General features: G+C 35.8%; 3 protein-coding genes across 4 annotated transcripts; 1 reads left to right on the top strand and 2 right to left on the bottom strand.

Moving 5' to 3' along the window:
• Window positions 1–4,585: 4,585 nt before the first annotated feature.
• On the bottom strand, window positions 4,586–11,936 carry LOC113762343 (leucine carboxyl methyltransferase 1 homolog). Its single transcript, XM_027305743.1, has 13 exons — window positions 11,768–11,936; window positions 11,549–11,637; window positions 11,338–11,459; window positions 11,213–11,260; window positions 10,994–11,075; window positions 9,648–9,750; window positions 8,841–8,961; window positions 8,640–8,687; window positions 7,891–7,974; window positions 7,333–7,397; window positions 6,401–6,452; window positions 5,313–5,351; window positions 4,586–5,224 (listed from the first exon to the last, which is right to left on the bottom strand). The coding sequence occupies exons 1-13, from the start codon at window positions 11,851–11,853 to the stop codon at window positions 5,141–5,143; spliced, it is 1,023 nt and encodes a 340-aa protein (XP_027161544.1). The 5' UTR covers window positions 11,854–11,936; the 3' UTR covers window positions 4,586–5,140.
• Window positions 11,937–12,973: 1,037 nt separating this feature from the next.
• Window positions 12,974–20,166, top strand: LOC113763074 (COP9 signalosome complex subunit 7). 2 transcript variants are annotated; one of them, XM_027306769.1, is made up of 9 exons: window positions 12,974–13,461; window positions 14,605–14,680; window positions 15,303–15,391; window positions 16,156–16,245; window positions 16,503–16,547; window positions 16,639–16,709; window positions 18,309–18,441; window positions 19,230–19,315; window positions 19,597–20,166. In XM_027306769.1, exons 1-9 carry the CDS (start codon window positions 13,303–13,305, stop codon window positions 19,616–19,618), a joined length of 771 nt encoding a protein of 256 aa, XP_027162570.1. In that variant the 5' UTR covers window positions 12,974–13,302; the 3' UTR covers window positions 19,619–20,166. The 2 variants fall into 2 exon arrangements, with proteins under 2 accessions (XP_027162570.1, XP_027162572.1); XM_027306771.1 differs by having other exon boundaries at window positions 19,210–19,315.
• Window positions 20,167–20,790: 624 nt separating this feature from the next.
• On the bottom strand, window positions 20,791–21,891 carry LOC113764167 (non-specific lipid-transfer protein A-like). The gene is made up of 2 exons (XM_027308249.1): window positions 21,546–21,891; window positions 20,791–20,906 (listed from the first exon to the last, which is right to left on the bottom strand). The coding sequence occupies exons 1-2, from the start codon at window positions 21,887–21,889 to the stop codon at window positions 20,897–20,899; spliced, it is 354 nt and encodes a 117-aa protein (XP_027164050.1). The 5' UTR covers window positions 21,890–21,891; the 3' UTR covers window positions 20,791–20,896.
• Between the last annotated feature and the right edge of the window lie 459 nt (window positions 21,892–22,350).

Below are 22,350 nucleotides of genomic sequence, written 5' to 3'. Positions count from 1 at the left end.
TCCATTCAGAATTCTCAGTCTGTTCTCCTCATCTGGTATGGTGAACTGAAACAAATTAGGACCTAGTTCCGCTACCTCCAGATTTTTCGGGTAACCCCAAGCTGCAGTCACGAAATTCTTAACACCTGTAAAATTTGCAACTTTTTCTCCTCTAATCTTCCCAATAATGCTATTTTCGCACTCAGTTAACCCCGGATTGATATCATCCATGTCCAGCCATGTTCCGTTCTGCTCTAGGTTAGATAAAGCAAACTTCTTTAGAACTTCCTCCAGTTCATCAGCCATGGTGTACTGGAAGTTTTAGAGGGATACCCTTACTTATACAGAAAAGCAAATGCCAGGGCCTGACTAACACAGGGGGAAAGGGAAATCCGACTACTAACTTCCCTAGGTAAGTGCACTACCAGGTAGGCAAGACGAACAGAAAAACCTATTTATATATATGCAGATGCAAATAAAATAAAAGACATAAGAGAGCCGATAATGTCAGTGAAACCTGTCATTTTAGAAGCTCCTTCACCACCTCCCAGTTTCTCTAACTGCTACGGAGATGTTGTTCAAGATCTAGTTCTTGATTCATTGCTCACCAGTGATGTTGTGTAGAATCCAGCACATTACGTATCATGAAATGGATGCAGATGTATTTTGGGCGGGCACTTTTCTTTGAATTTTCAATCTCCTACACAGAGGAGGGAAAGCTCTCAGCTAGAGAGAGAAAGCACCCAGTAAGAGAGTGTGCACTTTTCTGAGGAGCTTTCAAAGAAGATAAAACACGAAAGGACTTTGGGTGGACCCACTATATGATGTGAGCTGTTTTTCTTTGTTTTCCGTCTCACTATTGACTACTTATAATAACTGAAATCTGATCTGATGCCAGAGCGGACGATTGTGAATATCTTCCAGGATTGGGTTTTCATTTTCTTAGCGTTTTTATAGTTTAGTTTTTGTCTTAATCCATATATGTTGGTCGCTTATTGTAGAAAATCTATATGCATTTCTTCAAAGCTCTGAGTTATAGACCTCTCTCAACAGCCTTAGAAGCGACCACTCAACAACCTTTACTGCAGAAGGGAAGTTCTGACAAAGTTTGCTTGTGTTAGACAGTAGATATAATAATAGTCATGTTTATATCACTACCTTTTATTGTCAGATTAGAGGGTCTCTAAAGCCAAGAATGAACTAAAATTTTACGATTTTGAATCGTGAATTCTATATATAATGTCAGATTAGAGGCATTGTGCATGCTCATTGCTCGATAAGGATTTAAGGCAAAAGAGCAACTTGAGGTGGTTATTTTAGGGGGCCGATAAAGGTGCAAACTTTCGGTGGTTTTACTTTATATTTAAAAGGCATCTTTATCCTTTTCTAGGACACGGTTGAGTTGGATGATAAATTGTAAGGTATTTATTGTAAGGAGAAATCTCCCACTTGAAAAAAAAAAAAATTAAAGGCAACTTTTATTTTTTATATTATAGGTGGCATACAAACTTATTTAACTAAATTTATTCATACCTGCTCATGAATAAATGAATGTGAATATTTTAAATTTTTACATATGGATATAAATGGGTTGCCTAATAATACCTATTTAATAAATGAATATTATTGGGTAACCCATCAAACCCAATTAACCCATTTAGAATTGTCTTTCCCCAAGCATCCTCTCTTCCCTACCCATTTTTTTTCAGATTCTTCATTTTGTCATAATATTAACTATTTTTTTCATTATTATTATTATTATTATTATTATTTATTGGTTTTATCTTATTATTTTATTTTCTCGTAATTTGTTAACTTGCTCATTTTTCAGTATTACCAAATTATGACAAGTTTTAACCTCTTTTCCTACCTTTCCAAAATGAAATTTTAAATTTACAAACAAAAAATACTAGGGGTTCAAAGTTTTTGAATTAAGTTTTTATGTTAACGTTCATAATACTAAGTTCAAATTTTTATATTCTTATTGTTTAATTATTAAATAGTATGCAATTTTGCGACATAGAGTACGAATGAGAAAAAAATTAGTAATTAGGCTTATTAAGTATTATAAGTAAATATTTAAAACTATTGATGGACGCAAAGGGTGGTATAAATTAATAACTTAGTTTGCAAAAAATAAATTTAAATGAGTTCACAAAAAGTTAAAATAAATGGGTTATAAATAGGTAATTGTGTTACCCAACTCATTTTTTACTTATCCATTTATACTCATATAATTAAACAGGTATAAATAGATTAACTCACTCATACCTATTACCCATTTTAACCAACCAAAACCCGTCTAAGTCACCTATTTTGGCACCTCTATATATTTCATACAAAAGGAAAGCATTTCTGGCATATGCTGCCCCAAAAATGATGCCAAAAATAAAAAAACCCCAGATAAATGAATTCCCCCATCATTCTGATTTCTGATCAAATTTGAGATCTCCACAGGAATGGTTTGGTCTGACATAGCATAAACCCTGCCTGTGCAGGAATGAGGAAACTGGACTGTAATAGTAATAGTAGCAGATTTCTGAGCATGATACAAGTGAGGGTGCTTACCTTTTTGTTTGGGCATTTGGGGCAGTGAATTGTTAACTAACCAAAGTGACGTCTCACGTCCATCCATCCAATTACTGAATTGTTCAGACTATTGCCTGAACTTTCATCCTTTATACCATAAGCATTTGGGGTCCAAACCTACTCCAATCTTCTTGATTTGACGATTTAATTTCTGCTCTAACTCGCAAGAGCTTGTATTCAGTCCATTTGAATTTTGAACCAATTTAAACAAGCTCATGACTTCCCACCAAACAAGAAAAAGCAAAAGGCAGGAAAGATGAAACCAGAAATTCCAAACTCTCAACCTTTGCAAACAAAAAAAAAAAAAAAAAGGCAAAAGGAAGGAAATGGTACAGCGAGAATAGATGCAAGACGCATTCCACTAGCAGGGTGTCAGTGGGCAATGGTGGTTTCACTTTTCCAAGCAAGAAGTCTAGAACCAATGAAGAACGAGGCAAAAAAAAAAAAAAAAAAAGAATAAAGTAAACCCAGATTTTTTATTTTTTTTTTTGAGAAAAAAAAGAAGCAAACTTTCAATCGACCTTTTTCTCCTCTTAGTCTTAACTGGACCCAACCACCATGTCACATGCCTTTGTTTGTTGCTTTTTCTATTTTCTTTTTATCACTTTCTTTCTCTCTTTTTTCTGATGAATAATAATCATTAGTTCCTTTTGCACTGGGACCGTTGTTGATCAGTTCAGGACAAACGTTCTAACGTTTCAGCTTCTCTTCCTATTTCTCATTATTGTTGTGTTACCTAAGGTTAACGGCATGCAAGTATGAAAGGGGACCATACTTTATATAAAAAAAATTTATGTAAAATTTTCATGAAAGAAGTTTGGTTTACGTGACTGTAGTAATTTAGTAGTTACAATATTTAGGGTGACTATGAGTAGCTATATTGGCAAAATGCGAATACGTGATTAGGGTAAAAATTAATTTTTATAAGAGTAAAACTGATAAGTTCAAAAGATGAAAAAAGTGTTTATATTTTTTACAGATGTCACTGATAAGCAATTCGAAAGAATCACCTATTATAGCGTGTCATTGCATACCCTCTTTCTAGACTCTCTCACCAACGCTAAAAAAATGCACATCTAACTGCACATATCAAAAATGAAATGAAGCAAAGCAAACTGCTTCGTTCCATGAAACATGCGATTTGAAGAAAGGACGTTCCAAAAATATAAACTCGTGAACCCTCGTTCCAAGTGATGGAATGGACCAACTCCAAACAAAGTTAGGCACGCACGACAAGCAGAATTCATCGAGACCATAACAAAATACACTTGCTACAAACAACGACAACATTCTCTCCTCTTGCTAGTTGTTTCCCCTCCACTTTTCCTGGCTTTCCGATTTGGGGCAAAGGAGACCCACCAACCAGAATTTAATCCGCTGTCCATTCTTCGCCCCCGTTGCACCATTCTCAAAACAGTTACTTATTAGAATACATACATGTTTAATCGCACCTTTTTAAATGGAAAAAATGGAAAAGAAATAGAAACAGTAGTGCTAACGAATTCTATCCATGGCTCGGTGAGTACGGGCTGTACTGTTTCAGTTAGCACGACAGGACGTGTCAGCCCAGGCAGGCCTCCAAGTCTAAGATCAGCAGATCCTCTTTATTTGTTGAGCCATTTCCCACATTCCAAAGCAGGTAGGGAAAGCAGGAGGCGGCCTCAAGAAACGAGGAGCAAGCAAAGGTCCATAAAGCTGCACCAATTACATGGATCCCCAAACTTATCAACAATAATGAATCAGTTGGCTTCTACCGAGTTTAAAAGAACAGAACCCTCGAAAGATAACGATGGAACAATTCTTCCGTATGCATTTGGTTACCAGCCTGGGACCACTCTTCTTGTTGGCCCACATTAAAGAATTTCCATTTTGTCAGCATTGGATTTTGCATCCCGCCATCCCATACTAGCTCAGCTGCCTTTTCTTCCCAAAGCACCATTCTTCTCACACTATCGATGGCTAGACACACCTACCATTCTTCTTCTCAGGTCACATGCTTGTGATTTTCTTAATTTTTTATTAAAAAAAATTTCGATCATCTTTCTACTCCACATATAATCATATACTTACACCACCAAGTAGTAGTAATGCAATGGAAGCCATGATGGCATGCTGATATTTCAAATCCGATGGCATCATGGACCAATCGATCGCACAAAAAGGTCAGATACTAAAGAAAAGGAAAAGAGAACAGTAAGATTTAAAGGGAGGCCGACCATGCTAGTTTTCACTCCCCACACAGACTAAGACCCGCAGGCCCTTTGGTATTGTCCCATTTGTGTGCTGTGCTGTTCGGGGTCCACCACGTTTCCTTTTTTGCAAAACAGCTAGCGTAGCGTTGTTGCGGATCCAGTCCAACATCACGGGCATATTATAATAGTCTCGTACATTCATCCACAAAACTCATCATTCCCTTTTGGAAAGGAAATATTATAGATACGAGTAAACTAGTCGGGGCTGCCTGCCCCCCCTGTTTAATAGCAGTTGATTGGTGCGTGCCTAACACGTGCATCGCCCAGATACCAAACTACAACTACTAGTTGTCAGGCCATTGGGAAGTTGAAATGTAATCTCAGTCTTTGACGGGCAACGGTTGTGAAGAGGTGCCTGAGGCATCATGCTGGCTGTCGGGGAAACCAAATTCCTTGAACAATCCCTGAAATGTCATTTAAAAAAAAAATAAAAGCAGTGCAATTTGAATAAAAGCAGGGGTGTATGTACTATGTATGCTGGATTAACCGTACCATGGCATCGTTGATCCCATAAGCCACACAGTAGTGCTCCTGAGAGTTGAGCAATTTCAGGAAGTCAAAATTAGGCATTTCCCTAGATTCTTGTGACCAACTACAAATGCACACAATTCTGAATAAACTAATGTAACAATGGGTTAATAAAAACACGAACATTATGCTAAGAAAGGTCTAAGCAGATCACATGGACCTGAAAACCCAAACGCACTACATAAACAGGTGTTTAAAATGCATCATAACTCTCTCCTTTTCAGTCAATCTTGCTAAAATGAAGACTTCTCCCAGTAGCACTTTTGATTGCTTGTGTATTCATTGTTCAACTGAGGTAGGAAGGAAGCATAGGAAACAAGACCAAGAAGCACGTCATTCCACTGTTCAGTACATTTGAATATGGGAAAGTTTTAAGCAGATTGGGAGAAACTAATCTAACTCTCATCCGTGTGTTCTATGCTATTGATGTTTTCCAACAAAGACTTTGAACCACAGAAATATTTTCCTAAAAGGGGGAGCTCTTCAATGCGCAGATATATTTGCTTCAACAGCAAAAAGTGTACAGAGATACTTGAACCATTCTATTGTTTGCCCCACACTGACACAGGATGTATATAGTATAAAATCAATTCCCTATCATATACATGAAGGATAGGATAACTTCATTATTAACATTTCACAAAGTTCAAACCCCACTAATACTTTTTTCGAGGTCATCAGTAACAACACAGCAACATGTATATTGCATATTTCTGTACATGCAAGTGCTATCAAGGACTAATTGACATATTTGGCTTAGGGATATACATCCATGGTCCAGGCATTCAGGAACTAAATCTTCTTAAAAAGCTGAGAATTTAAGCAGCAGGGGTATGCTTTATTAAGTAAGATCCAACACACACCCACACACAGATATATATACATATACACACACACACACACACACACACACACACACAAAGGGGGCAAAAGGATCTGGTGACACCCTATCACAAGCTATACCATAATAAACATGGATCGGTTTAGTTCAAAAGGGTGAAAGATGTAATGCTTTTGCCTTTTTATGCATATGAAAGGGGAATAGAACTTGCCTGCATCATATGCCACTCTTCAAACTCATCAAAGAGTTCCAACCGCTCAATCCTGATGAAAGAAAAAGCAACAAGAATGATTCAAAGCATCAAGAAGGTAACTCTTTTTAGCTTCCCAACTAAAATAAAGAATAAAAGTGCAAGCAGAAAAGTGACAAAGGAATCCATCTTTAGTTTTTGAAAAAGATACAACTAGAATTCAAAAGGAAAGTTTTCAATATAAAAACCAAATAATCTTGGAGAAACTAAAAATTTCTGAAAAATAAACAAAAAATTATTTTCTCAAAAGAAAATATTCAACAGCATAAGTACATTTACAAAAATGTTTTAAAGCACATGGAACTTATAATATCCTAATCTTACAATTGTACTTTGATACCTATTCTGAGCCTAAATTTGCATGCATTCTGTCAGAATGGAAACCAAATGGGAAAGATCTCAACACCTTAGATGATCCATGATACGAGCACTCAAACCACACCTCTAAGATCAGATATCTTCCTCCCATTAGGCGGAGATACCATTTGAATAAAATAATAAAATAGATATAAATATAGTATGTTCACGTCCTATGAGTAACTATATGAAAGAGCAAAAACTATTACATATATCTAGCACATTTATGTTCTATGAGTAACCTTATGAAAGAGAGCAAATTATTACATAGAGACTATGGAAATCAGTGCGGATTAAATTTGTTACTTTAACAATTAAAAGTGGCTAGTTTATGGAGAAATATGCCTTAATGTCTTGACAGAAGCAAAACTTGTATAATAAAAGGTGGGCAACGGACACATGAAATTCTTGCAAAAACTACTATGATTATTCAGAATTAGTTAAAGTGTGATAGATGTCCAGAAATAGATTATGTGATTTAAACAGGAAAACAATATAATATAGGTACCAACTACAGAACTGCTTGTTATAATGACCTGCGTCTTTCCTGAGGTTCAATGAAATCACCATAAACTTTCAGCATGTCCCAGGCAACAGCTCTCTGAAACCTCATCAATCATCAACATAGATGTCAGAAAGAATACAGTCAAAAATCTTTGAAGCAAGTAATTTCAGCAGACAGGAAGTGATCCTTCAAGAAAATAAGGCAAAAAAGAGAGATCTATGCCACCAATGCTCAAGTTAAGTCACCCTATTCCAAAGCATCCTCACTCAATATAGATCCAAAATAACTAGTACAGAATTTTCCCAACCATGTACTTCTGTTGTCTTAGTGAGTCTAAGCATGCCCTACTTGCCTACAATTTTAGCCATATGCAACAGCAGCAACACTATCAAGACACTTGCTTATCTTTCTGGTGAAGAAATACAACAGACATCCGTTACACTAAAATGTAACAGGCAACAAAGAACGGTTCTACCTAACCCCTTGAGGAACTGGAGATGAAAAAAGCAAAAAAGATTAGGTGACAAATGGAGCGAAGGCAAAGATTTCTTTACATCTGAGAGGACAATCTGTATATTGAAAAAAATACCTGCCATCCTTGATCCAGAAAAAGTTTTTCCTTTGCATGTAAAGTTGGGGTAGCATAAATGCCTAGCAGTCCACATCCACGACTCTGAAACACAAGAATGTAGTAAGCTTCACAAGTATTAGCATTTTCAAACAGGCACTGACCAAAATTGCCAATTGCTAAAGATGGTAACATTGATCTGCAGTTGTCTGTAGTGCATTCAATGAAAAGTGCAGCCATTTCTCATATTGTATTCTTTTTCCATTTTTGAAGTGAAATACTCATCCCAGTTCTCTCATATCAAAATCTGCTGTTACAGTTATCCCATTGTTTGCAGTACATTAAATTATTTCTATTGTTCTCTCTAGTTTTTCTTTTCTATACAAATGTGACCCCACTGAAGAATGAAAGCAGCTACATTTTTTTTCCCCAATAAATTATTACCAGCAACAATGTGCCAAAAATTCAACAGACTTATTTATGTACGGACCAGGCATTCTTCACTTATCATTTTCCCATCCCCATGGTTTGTGAAAGGCATACTTCCACTATACAGGTGCCACCTTCTACTTTTCAGTGTCTTTTTTGTTTTCCTGAAGTCTGAGAACTCAAAAGCCATCAGAAAATCTGATTTCTGCTGTTTAAACCTCAAACTTTCTTTATACATTACGCTCCTAGCAAACTAGGAGGAGGTAAATAGTAAATTAACCTCTAATTAATCCAGGCTTAAGAATACAGGGAAAGACGAGCAAGGAGATAATCCACTGTACCTCCAAATTTCTGATCATTTGCTGCCCAAATGGGTCATTTGGATGAATCTATTGAGAAGCCAAAACAACAATTGAGTACTTATCCATTAATAATAAGTCTAAGAACAATAAAAAGAGAATAATGCATAAACTACACCAAAGGAAACAACAATGAAACAAAGTGTATGTAGAATTAATGCAGATCATGTAATTAAGAAATACCTGCTCATATAAGAAAAATATAGCTGAAGAGAATGTTTTTGAAGCCCATCCAACTATTTCACGGCTTGAATCTGGATCCAAGTATATTAAAACGCATTCTGCAATTATAAATGTTGGCAAACTGACAGAAACATCAGAATATTGTAATTTGAATGTCCAAAAAGCAACTGCCAACTCCTATGCAGATAAATTTGATTTTGTAGGAAAGAGATGGAATCTCCCTACAGGTGGAAAAGATATAATCAAATAAATAAACCAAAGAAACAGGCATTTTAGGAGATTCAGCTCAACATCCAAATAGTGGTTCATTTCAAACACATGAGCTGGTGGGACCACCAGCAGATTTCTCAACTAAAAAGCTTCCCACAAAATAATCTATTTGAGCTTGTTAGTAATATATTCCCATTTCTACCTAAAGATGTTCTAAGCAACCTCATGTCCACTTCTCTAAGAAACAGTAAATGATAAATAGAGAAAACGTACATCGAAGATTAAGAAACAACGTATTCTGCTACTAAACTAATCACAATCACATGTTTATGACAAAGATCAAGGATTTTTTGTTCGTAATGGAATATTAAGGACATATATGAGGCCCCTTATTTGGATGCACAGAGAACACACAGTCACGAGACTATCCTTAGATAAATCAGACTCGACTGCGATGGAAAAAATTAATCAAACAGAGTACAATCAACAGTAACAGCACAGGATTTTTACTTCTAATTACTTGCATAGGGAAAGAGAGTAAGCATTTAGAAAGGCAATTCAACCAGATATAGCATTCAGTAAAGCATCTACTCATACCTGGGATCAATATTTGCTAAAGATATGATATCATCTAATTTCTGTATATCACGCAGGTCAACTGGAAGCAGTTTGTAATGATCGTCAAGCACTTCCCCATTTTCTAGACAGTTTGGATTTTGGGTTAGAATTAACGAACATTGGACAATGCAAAAGTAGGATAACAAGCAATATTTGGATGTAATGCTGGTAAGGTATCAATTGATAAAAACTTTACAGCGGAAGCCCGGAAGGATTGCAAATACAACCTACCTATTAGCAAGTAAAAATTTATCAGACTTGTTTCCACCCCCTCTTCTTTCTCAACTATATATACAGACACACACACACACACACACTAAAAAAATCATATTCAACAAAGCGGTATCATGGCATAACTGTGTAAACAGCAAGTCCTTTAAACTTCTTGCTTATCTCTAAGATGAACAAAAAAACTGGTAACATTCAGGACATGGAATCACTTACAATCTCCACGACATTTTAGTCTGGTAACAGAAAATAACAAAAACTATTCACTAGTAACTATATTGCTGCTGCTAAATTTCAAAAAGAATCGAAATGGGCAAAAGAAATGCATCAATTGATGGCACACAGATGCCTGGAGACGGCTCAAGTGCAGAGATCATCTATGCTCTCAAAATGAACCAAGACTCTCGTATTAGACCATGAAGAAATATATAAACCAAATTTTGTGAACATTTATCCAGAACTTCATTTTTTAGTAATTAGGCAACATAAACTGAGCTCGATACAATCAACTGCACTCGAAATACCAATCAATGTGTCACACACTATATAACATATACTCATTGATGTAAAGCCAATTAAAAAAGCCAAGCCTTCAGCTCAATTCTGTTCAGGATATTTATTCCTGCAGAAATCTGAACGACTCAGCATCTTTCCTCTTTTCTTTTTGTTTGAATAGATTCATAAACAAGATTCCTAAGCAATTCTAGTATTTTTTCAAAAGCTTTAAACCATGTAAGCCCATCAATCAGTTTCCATGATATAAAATCCATGTAGACTGCTCCAACAAAAAACATCCATGTCGACTGGATCTAAATTCTAACTGTAAAAGAAATTGCATCATGAATTGGGAACTCAGGCAATCTCCACAAGGACAGCTTTAGTCATTCATATCATGCAAGAATTATTTTTACACTTTTTCATCTATAAAGACAAGAATACTATTCCAAACAAGATATGCCCCATAATTAAAAACGTGAAAGAAGTTCGCTATGTTTATCCCCCTGTTTCCTAGAACAATCCAGACAACCAGAACTAAACACTATCAGATTAAAGGAAAAATTTTTGGGTTTTAGGTGAATTGAAAGCATTAGAGTTACCTTGAGAAATGGATGCGGTTTCACCAACTTTGTCTCTCAATGGACTGCAAGTTTCAATAAGAGCTGCCTTCTTTCTAGTCACCTAAAAACAGGTACATACAAAAGTTAGTTGTAGTAAAATGTAGTAAAAAGCCAAACCAAAAACAGATGCGAGATCAGATTTAAGCCAGTACACAACCAATAATCCAGAAGATGGTTACAAATATTTCAGCTATTTACCTCTTTAAAATCTAGTTCCACGTACAAATCAGGCGCTCTCCCTTCATCCTGCCGGAAAGAATATCAAGTTAACGAAACCAAACCCACAACACATGCTTCTGAAGTTGGAAGAAAGGCAATCGCACCTTTAATTGAAAATACGTAGTATCAAAACCAGCTCCAAGTGACAGTATTTGTTTCTTAGTATCAACACAATCAAGAAACTGATAGAGGAGCTTCCGAAAAACCGCCCAGCGCGCGAAATAACCTTTGAGAAAAAATTTAAATAAAAAGAAACAAAATTTAGAGGCAATATTTCCACCGGAGCAATTAAACTGGATAAATTCAACTAATTACCTCGATTAATTATGGGAGATCGCCTGATTGGCCTCCGTACGAAAAAATGAACGTAATCATCTTTCATGTAACCTTTGTTCACACAAGACCTATGACAAACATATGTACATCCAGTGAGTGCTCAATGATTGTGTGTTGTGTGTGTCGGAATGGATTTGTTGGCTTTAAGGCATTGATTTTGAGGCCACAAAATATTCGTGAAGAGGAGAGAGATCGTACAATTTGCTGGCCGAGGCGTCGTCATTGGTGGCTTGAACGGCAGCTCGGTTGCTTCGCGTTTCAGGTCCCGCTCCTGGTCTCGACATCTACTCCGGCGAAAAGACAGAGAGAGGCCACCGCAGGCGGTTGTCCTTAACCCAGTACCTCTGGTCGAGCTGGCGCGTTTCAGAAAATCAGCCGTCTATTTAAGGTCCTGTTTGCTTGTATTCGTTTTTGTCATTAAAAATGGATTTACATCGTTTAATAACAAGATTTTTTTTAATTAATTAATTTTTCTGCCATTCGAATTAATGACTACCTAAATTGATCCGAAATATTGGGCATATCGAGGAAAAAAGATTGGCCATATCCGTTAACAAAAGGCTGATGCAAATCATTTCCTTTTTTCCCTTTTGTATTTATTGTCTCTCTTGAAAAAAAAAAAGGTAAAAAATGCGAAAGATTCTATAAATACTAATCACAATTGAAAGTAAGAGTTAGAAGCTTTTTTTTAATGTATTTTGAAATTTGCACCACAATTATATATTCTACTCTGTTTTGGTAAAAAAAAAAATCTTAAAATTAATGGATCATTTGTGGAGGCTATAAATTTTACCTTCTCAAAATTTTATTATGCAATAATATACAAAGTTTAGTGCATAAAAACAATTCTTTTGTAAGTGTAAAGTTTGGTGTATAAAATACAATTCTTTCGTCCATATTTCTAAAACAAAACCTCCAGCAACTGTAAAAAAAAAAAATTAATAAAAAATTGATATTTTTTTTAGGGACTAATTTTTTTTAAAAAAATTTCATAAATGGTTTTGTCTCTCCCCAAATGAAAGTTTCACCATTCATAGGATATCCTAATAAAATTCATTAACAACCAATTTGTGAGTTGACCATTAGGTTAAGTATACAACTGATCATCCGTACATTATGTTTAAAAATTCTGAAAAATTAAAAGTAATTATTTTATACACTAATAATATATATATATTGACGAAATAAATATTTTATGCATTTACAATGCATACACTTACATATTTAGATGTATATTACAAAATTGAATGTAAATTTAAATTCAAAAAATGATGCGGCATACATTTAATATCATACACTTTCAGATTATTGAAAGAAATGACACAGCATGCACGTAGCCCAATATACAATATAAAAAAACTAAACCTAAAATAAAATTAGAGTAATGATAGAGCTGAGCTGAAGTGTAGCATTATAAATTACAGGACTGAAGAAAACCTCCGGCCCAAGTTTTAACCTGTCTTCCCGGCCGATACAAGTACGCTGTAACCATGTATCTATGAAGCCGAAAAGGCAAAACCCTCCAGGGCCTCCACCAAATTCAGTATTTATTGATTTACCCAAAACCTTTGTTTCGTTCGGGGAAACCCAAAATTCTCTGAGGAAAGAAAAAAGAAACCCTAAATCTTTCCTCTGGAAATAGATTATTATTAATACAGATTGCAGAGGGAAGATTTTAGTTTTTAATACGTATAAATATATATATATTTTTGTCGAAATAGAAATCGAAGAAGATGGATATTGAACAAAAGCAAGCCGAGCACATCGATTGTTTTGTTAAACAAGCTTCGAATCAGAAAGGGCCGGCACTTGCTTCCGTCATCACCGAGGCGACGTCGCATCCTTCTCTCTTCGCCTTCTCCGAGATTCTATCCGTTCCCACTGTTCTTGAGGTCTCCAATTGTGCCCTACCCGCTCCATTCGCGTACAATTATATGTTTATTTGTGGAATCAGACGGCAACCTGTTGTAGTATTTTTTTTGGTTATTTGTTGTTTTTTTTTTTTTTTAAAATCAGATGACCTTTTTATGTGCTGACCTTTTTTTTCCCCTTCCGTTGTTGCACTTCGTGGAATTGTGCTTCAGTAAATTTTTAGAATGTCTCTCAAACTAATTTGATGTTTTTTCAATGCGTGTTCTTTGTCTTAATTCTTGTTTCCTGATTAATTAGTACACCTGTTGGCTTTTTATTTTGTCAATATGCTTGAAATTTGTTCAGTCTCCGCTTGAATATTTTGCACATAAGTACGAAGATGTGTAAGTATGTCCTGATGATCTCTATCTCACGGAAGTATTGTATGTTTGCATACAAAGATGTACAAGTATATCCGGACTGTATGATGTTGCTGAAGTATTGTATGGTTATTTATTGGGTTAAGTTGAGGGAGTGTAAGAGAGACAATTTTGGTCCTGCCCCTGTCGTGGGCTTTTAAGAGAATTGGGTTCCGTACAAACGTGGTCTGTTAGTTTCTTCACGTGCCATGTTAGAATTGGCAGTAGGGTCAAAACATTTATATAAAGGGAGACCTAATGTCGTTTAGGGCAAGTTTTAATCTTGGTTTAATTATATTCATATATATGGTTTCTGGTTTTGCACTTGAAGTTTTTGAATTATGAGTTTTGTTTTCCAAGTGAACTGCGACAGTTTAGAGGACATAAAACATGGAGAAGCATATAGAATCAAAAGAAGGCATTTTTCAGAACAAATTGGCCTTCAGAAATGACTATGTTTTAGCACGTGTCTAGGCAATAAATCTGTGAGTGCCCACTGTGACGAAAGCTGAAGGGCTCAGCTCCCAGCTCCTATTCATGCGTATTTCTGCACTCAAATTATTGACTTTCCTTGGCTATTATGAAATACCGCTATGGTGTACCAGGGCTTAGTTTTTGAGATATGGCCGTTTTGGATGATGCATGTTCTCTGTGTGAAAACCAATTTGTCGCGTCTGAACTCTTTTGTTTCTATTAATTTTGTGTTCTAAAAACACTTTGACATTTTCTTTGGTGAACATTCTGATTTGCTGGTGCTTCATACAGCTTCAGGGAACAGAGCATTCTGTGTATCTAGAGTTGCTTCGGTTGTTTGCCCACGGAACATGGAGTGAATACAAGAGTAAGCACTCATGATCATCGTGTACTTCGCTTCTGATGTACTTTTTCTTTTTGGTAGCAGTTCTCCATCTCTTGAAGTCCCTGTTTCTTGTAATTCTGAGTATTGTGTTGCCTTCAACGTTTCTTTGAGTGGGTTGGTTATGGTTAATGTCAAGAGAAATTAGATATAGCGAGATGGCACTAAGAGTTAAACTGCACAAAATCTTCTCAAATTATGTGAGATGTTGGCTTTTGTCTGACATTATCTTTTATATTGCAATTAAGGAAATGAAACACAATCAGGGATGATGGGAAACAATTTATTGCTCCTTGCTAGTTATTTAGTATCTCAGAGGAGATTTATAGCTGGTTAAATTTTCTACGCCCACTGTGATGGTGATCTGGTTCATAATTTGAATGTTGGAAGCTGGAAAATGTTATCGGAATGCGGTAATATTCGAATGACTGTATTGCATGTTACTTTTTGAAAGCTATTTGTTGGACACCGCAGGTCTTTTATATGTCTTTGAGATCTGATTAGAACCTGATTGTATTGGCTTGTGGTCATCTACTTAGATGCATGGAAAAAAATCTTTGCCTCTTTTAGTGATGTTATTATTGGAAAATGTGCATGCATTTTGTAGGTGTTGCTGACCGGCTTCCGCACTTATTACCTGATCAAGTACTCAAATTAAAACAGCTCACAGTGCTTACTCTGGCTGAGACAAACAAGGTATATTGCCTCAAAATTCTTTAAAGTCAAACAAGGTATATTGCCTCAAAATTTTTTAATCTTTCGAATAAGCACGAAGAATGGTAATAGTTGGGAGTTTGTTCTTACTATTAGTAGTAGAAAACTCGTTCTGTTTTGAAGTATTTTTCTATTTGATAGTTGCTAGCTGAATAGGTTTACTATTGGAACTTGGAAGAGCCGATGGTGATTTATCCTATTTATATAAACAGATTGAAGCCATAAGGGACTTATGTGTGCTGCAAACTTGTTGAGGGACAGGATGTTCTTATGCGACAAGGAAACCCTTCCCTTTTTTCTTTTTTTGTGACACCTTTTGTTGTTTTTTGGTATTGTAATGCTGGTCATTCATCTATTGTGACTAATATAGAATCTTTGATGTATTTTGTGGTCAATTCAACTTTCTGTCTAGTTTGTTGTTTTGGTTCTCTCTTTTGGTGTTTCTTATGCCTCCAGGTAACAAAGTTAGACAGGTGTTTTCTTGTTCTACTTTAACATAGTTTGGAGGATAATACAATGCAGGTGCATAAGCTGATTCTTCCAAGGGGATTCCCAAGATAGAAGACTCTAAAGCTTTTTTAGCACTTCTAATCATTGCTGTTGCTTTTGTTGTTTTGTATAGCATCATTAATTCTTTATTTACAAACAAACCAGAAATAGGTCCCTATGTTATTGTTTTCTACATTGTGGTCTTTTATAATTGTTTACAGTCTCTGATTGCTCTCTATCTCTTTTTCTGATGATAGGTACTCCCCTATGAAGGTCTTATGCAGGAGTTGGATGTTTCAAATGTGCGTGAACTTGAAGATTTTTTGATTAATGAGTGCATGTATGTGGTATGTGTACTGCTTTCACCTCCCTCATCATTTCGTTGGGAACAAGTAATATAACATTCTTTTTCAAGAAACCAGTGTAAGACCATAAGACATGACAGTTTATCTTTGAAGCCTTTCGGCATATATACGGTTCATACCATGATTTGTTGGGATTGTTTTCTACCATTGCATTACATTAAAATTAATGAAGGATTGATGTGCTGTAATTTTGGTTTTTGTTCCGTAACCCTTTACTTGGTAACTTTTGTGGTGGACAGGGCATAGTTAGGGGAAAGTTGGATCAGTTGCGGAGATGCTTTGAGGTTTGATGATTCTCAACCTTGTTCGACTTCTATTATTTAATTTTTAATGTTTTGATGATTGGATCAATAATCTGTTTGGTGGTTATTGCAGGTTCAGTTTGCAGCAGGGAGGGATCTCCGACCTGGTCAACTGGGGAATATGATAGAGACATTGAGTAATTGGTAATATTCTCTTTTTAATTGTTCATTGTTACGGATACTGTTGCCTTGACTTTGCAAGCATTTGTTGGTATATGCTGCTCTGATTTTACTTAGTTTCTACTTGTATTCTTGTCAAGTGTTAGATGTGTATCACAGTTTATGTATCAAAACTTCTGTACTATAGAGGACTAGCTTGTCTGGTTCTTGAACCATGAGCCACTTCTATTATGCCAATCAAATTACTCCTCCTATCAAGGTTATCTGCCTACTTCCTGAAGTTTTAGTTGGAATATGTAAAGGTTTTGTAAGTATATACGGAGTTTAACTGTTACTTTCTTGGATATCTGGTTCCTGAAGGAAAGGTTTTCTCTGCAATGAGAGCTTATGGGGGCGTGACTGCCTAACATTTTGTTAATTGTGTTTACTTTGTATTGGACGGATTTACTGAGCATTGCCTGTGATTACCATATAAAATCTGGGGTTAATAATACTTTACCATCCTGAACTTTGAGGGGACATACTTTACCAACCTCAAACCTTAAAAATATACACTTCACCCCAACGAAGACTAGTCAACCTTGAAAATCTGAACTCCATAAAAAAGAAGTGAGTGTTATGACACCGTTGCCCTTTATTGTCAAAATTATTCATATGGTTTATTATGATTGTCCTTTTCTTCCCCAGAAAAAATGTAATGCTTGACTTAATCTCTATTTTCCTCCTTTAAGTTGAAAAATAAGGCATATCAGCCCTTTTTAACAATTTTGGTTAAGTATTTAATGTTTGATTCATTTGACAAATAAAAAATGACAATAATATTATTTAACAGTTTACATAAACAAATATAAAAAATACTAGTTTCCAAAAAATAACGAGTTTAATGTTGCCTTACTTTTCCAAAAATTTGCTAACTCTGTTTATTGTTAGTACTTTGTTATTTATCTTAATTGTTTTATTTAAAGTCTAATAACTTGAACAAAGTATATATAAAAGTGAACATCGATTCTACGGGAAACCTTTTAAGAATAATAAACTGAACATAAAATTTTTTTAAGCTTTTATAAATTTAATTTTTTGTATAGCAGATACCATAGAGAAGATGTATATATTTTGCAATAAAAGGGATAGAATACAAAGTTATAAATATAATCATAAATAGAGGGGCAATAATGTCATTGCATTCACTTTTTTTTATCTTTTTTAAATTTCTAACTTTGACTAGTCCTCATGGGGGGTGAAGTTTATATTTTTAAGGTTGAGGGTGGAAAAATGTGACTACCCCTAAAGTTCACGGGGGCAAAGTGTGATTTACCCTAAATTCTAATGGCTTAACCGTTGTTTAAGTTGACTGTGATCCATATTTGACTTTTTGTGATAATTTGGAAGATTACATTTGTAGGTTTTGGGAAACTTGTTGGGCCATAAGACATAAATTGAATTCTGAAAATTAAAACATATTTGTAGGTCCTGCACATCCATTTTATGAAAGTAAGTAGTAGTTTATTAAAAGAGAATAGAAATATGATAATCTGTAAGTTATGGATTATTGTGGCAAGCGAAATTTTCAACTTGCTTATTAAAGTTTTTTTTTTTTTTTTGTTGGTATAATGAAAAACACAGGTTGGTGACATCGGACAACTTACTTGTCTCCATTCAGGAGAAGATTAAATGGGCAGATACCATGAGTGAGTTGGACAAGAAGCATGGTAAAGAAGTTGAAGAAAAAGTCGAAGAAGTAAAGAAATCCCTGAAGGTCAGTTAATTGAAGTTTAGCTCTAATTATCCTTAAGATTTCCATTCCAACATAACCATGTCATTCCATTTTATTATTGCTTTTAAAAAAAGACAACAGAATGATTTCTTTAATTGTTACAACAAGATGTTTGGCTTTTAAGAAGTAATTGTTAGAACAAAATCACATGGATCAAGAGGGGGGGGGGAGAGAGAGAGAGAGAGTTTTGTTTAGTCGCATGTTCAAATTTGGTCCGAGTTTTACTTGCTGAACTTCTTGGAGCCCGTACAACTGTTATCTGAATAGGAAGGTGGTGGAAGTTGTTTATCTCTTTTCCTAGTCATGGTCTTTTTATTGAGCTTCTTGGAGGGGACGTGGAGGAGGCTTTTAGAATTTTGGAGTTTTAGCTATATGCTATGTTTTGATGCCATTAGATTCACTTAACATAGTTTATGCCAAGGGACCTAAACATTACTGTTGCTTCGGTTTGCTTATTCTGGCTTCTCCGTACGTCAATTTATTTCAAAGTGGTCAAGACTGGTAAATTTGGTTCTTTTCTCAGTTTCTTGTTTCCCTCTATTCTTTTCCTAACAAAACAAGACATGTTAGGATCTTTTAAAGTTACACCTGAAGTGAGATTATTTCATTTGTCTTACCCTGCTGCATGGAAATGACTTGTGTTTTGAGCCAAAATCATCAAATTGCTGTAGTTCTAAGCAGCGTCTCTTCCGAATATATTTCCATGCACTGGGATATGTTTGTCGATGTGTCTTACTTACGTTGTGGCAGAAGTTAAAAACTGTAAGCAGGCCGACATTGACTTCCGAGGGCACGAGGAGATCTACTCTGAAGGTGGAATGATGGACTATGAGGAAGATCGAGGACGGCCTAAGAGGTAACTGCCATAGCTTTTTCTTCTTTAAGTTGGTTTTGCCCCATAAAGGGGTTTTCCATTGCTGCTTTGAACTTTTGAGTACCGGTCCACTCGGGGCACCAATGAATTTGCACCTACATTCTCTAGTCTCGAGACTACTATTCTCAATCATTTGATTGGTTTATGCTTGGACTTAGGAGAGGGTGGTGCAAACGGGTTTGTAATCTGTAATATTTGTCCCTGACTTGCTATATAATGGATCGACTGTTTTCATTTTTTAAAAATTTCCTGAAAATGTGCAGGAGGCGACATCCTATGGGGTGAAGAAAAGACGAGAATCACTGGTCATACCGGTCAGGCGACAAGCAAGCTTTTTGTTACATGGCTGACAAGACACCTTTGATGCTTTTTGATGTTAGTGTTGCCTCTTGGAAAATGTATTGGGTAAATCATTTGGACCCAGATGTTGAGTAGCTTAGGTTGAATTTGAACCTGTCATTTACATCTCGAGTTCGCGACAAGAAAGTCAGATATGGTGATGCGGCTAAAAGTATTTGCTGGCGTTGATTGCCCTTTTGATTTCAACAGAAGAGATATTAGGATTGTAGTGGTGCCTGAGTTTTACCTATACAGTTGTGGAAGTAGCTGGCTGCTGCAGTGCAATATATGGCCCAGGATCTGAGAATGCACGTTTTCATTCTCATCCTAAGATGAAAGGAAAACTGATTAGTGGATTGGTATCTGCAAGTTCTTCCAAGTTTTAATCATTCTATTGGCATCAATTGCTTTTATCCGTCTTATGTTGTTTCCGATTCAGAAGTTACCTCCTCTGTCTTTCTTCTCTTGGTGCAATAATAATAATGTCTTTTTAATTTGTGGGTGTAGTTGGATTTTTCCAATTGAAGAGAAACTTCTTCAAACCCATGAATAATGTCCCGATTATGTGCACGAGTCGCTACGCGGCTCCATGCGTGGTGACAAGAGGAGAAACTTCCTGTGCTGTATTCAGAACTAATTTTTCCAATTGAAAGAGAGAAAAAAATTGAACACATGGATAGTGTTGGATTTTTCTACCAAAATAAAAACATTGAGTTTCTATTGACTAGCTCTCATGGGCCATGCCTCGTGGATCACAATGACGAGGAAGGTATTTGTTTAATCTTTGAGAAGATGACGAAATAAAGCATAGCTAAACTTAGAAAATTTTGAATTATTATTGGAAAAGATAAGTTTTAACGTGGAAAACAAATATTCCCGGAGGTGGAAAATTGACAGGTTTTTCTTCCAAAATATATAAAGGGGTTGATGACATCTTACTTTTAAGATATATGCAAAGACATAGAAGGGCCTAGGAGGAGGAAACATGACACATACATGACTATAAATTTCACCATGTAAGGACGAGTTCGTTGTGTAAATGCATCCTTATTTATTTAGTAGAAAAGAAAAGAATATCCATAACCAAACTTGCATCCCACTAGATACTAGATTATTACACATCTTGGTCTCAAACCCATGGAATTCTTTATTCTCCAAACGGGCAAAATAAGGCAGAGATTGAAAAACGTCCAAGAGCCTCCTGTTCATTTCTCCCCCATCATTTCAGTTGATGCTGCACGCATCCAAAATTTTTAAAAAAAATAAAAAATGAAGAAGTGATTAGCACCGAAGGTTGCATGAGTAATAAATAGTACAGTGGAAGTTCATGTGATAACAAGAATACTTATTTATTCTCTTCCCTTAACTCTAAAATTTTTGGCACATCCACCCTTTAATCTATAGAAGCTCACGAGATTTTCTCAGCCGATAGAGGGTAACATCTAAGACTTTTTAACATGCTTGTGATGAGATCATGGTGTCTATAATACTACTTTCACTCAATGCAAACAAACTCGTGAATACAAAGCAGCTGTTGGTATTTAGGCTTTGTTCTCGATTGATTATTTTAACTGATTATAGATTCTGATCTTGGATAATCAGTTTTTTTTTGTGACGTTCTCGGTTGTTTTTGTATTTTGATTGTAGATTTTCTAATGACCCAAAAAAGCTAAAATCTATAAATCATCCAAAGAGTAGCTTTGGCTGATTCTGATTATTCTCTATAATCAGATTTTGTAAAATCTAAATCAACCGAGAACAAAGGCCTTAATTGCCTTAAACTTATGAATGCACGCCAACTAGCAGCATCAGATTATTTGGGCTCTCTAGATCAGAAAATCACAAGAAAACATAAAAGAAACTAGAAACTCACACATCACAATTTATTTTCCGAGAGACAGGAATGTCCACGTCAACGCCACACTTGACCGGTAGGGCTTGCACAGCGTCATCTTCAAGGTTTGCATAGCGGTTGGCAGCTTCTTTTACACACATGCAGACTTGCCTCTTGTCCTCTGTGTTTTGAGCCAAAGCCTTTGTGCTTCTCACGCCGTTGCAACATTCCGGTCCCGGTTCACCGCCATGTGTGAGATAAGGTATGCATGGAGCCAGTAATGTGTCCACTTGACCACATGTCAGACTCATGCCCTGCCCTGCCTGCACCATGATTAGGACTGAGGCCACCATGAACAGGACTGAACAAGTTATGCCTTTCATCATCTTTTTTCTCTTTAGGCTGAACAGGTTATCAAAATTCTTCTACTTGTCCTGAACCATGAAAATTGGCTTATTTATACAGAATTATTCTGGGTTCTGTTCAAACTTCAAGGAGATAAGGTATGTAAAAGCATCTTTGCTAATTTGCCACGGAAATGTCACTTGCGTGCCTATGTAGAAAAGAATGCTGATGACTATCTTGAATGGGGTACCAATCTCAACAGAAATCAGTTTGTCCATATATGTTTACAAGGTATTGAAAAAAAAACCATCCATGTATACATACATCATTTTCTTCAATCAAACAATCTCCACAGTTCTCTACTTCTGTTTTGTTAGCCAAATTAGTGGCACACACAGAATATAAATCTCAGAATTGAGTTGCAATTTCCCTTTGTCAATAAGAAGAACCAGAAAAAAAGGGACTCAAAGAGTAAAACAAACATTTCACGAAGTTTTAT

Source organism: Coffea eugenioides, chromosome 2 (genome assembly GCF_003713205.1).
Source record: "Coffea eugenioides isolate CCC68of chromosome 2, Ceug_1.0, whole genome shotgun sequence".
Lineage (NCBI taxonomy): Eukaryota > Viridiplantae > Streptophyta > Magnoliopsida > Gentianales > Rubiaceae > Coffea > Coffea eugenioides.
Note: the sequence above shows the minus strand (reverse complement) of the source record. Positions and strands in the feature narration are given on the sequence as shown.

Coding starts and splice junctions, on each gene's coding strand:
- LOC113764167 (XM_027308249.1), bottom strand. CDS start 21,889: ATGAAAGGCATAACTTGTTCAGTCCTGTTCATGGTGGCCTCAGTCCTA.
- LOC113762343 (XM_027305743.1), bottom strand. CDS start 11,853: ATGTCGAGACCAGGAGCGGGACCTGAAACGCGAAGCAACCGAGCTGCC. Junction 9,751..10,993: donor AACCGCATCCATTTCTCAAG/GTAACTCTAATG, acceptor CAAACTGTCTAG/AAAATGGGGAAGTGCTTGAC. Junction 8,688..8,840: donor TATTTTTCTTATATGAGCAG/GTATTTCTTAAT, acceptor GCTTCTCAATAG/ATTCATCCAAATGACCCATT.
- LOC113763074 (XM_027306769.1), top strand. CDS start 13,303: ATGGATATTGAACAAAAGCAAGCCGAGCACATCGATTGTTTTGTTAAA. Junction 15,392..16,155: donor CTCTGGCTGAGACAAACAAG/GTATATTGCCTC, acceptor TTCTGATGATAG/GTACTCCCCTATGAAGGTCT. Junction 18,442..19,229: donor AAGTAAAGAAATCCCTGAAG/GTCAGTTAATTG, acceptor AACTGTAAGCAG/GCCGACATTGACTTCCGAGG.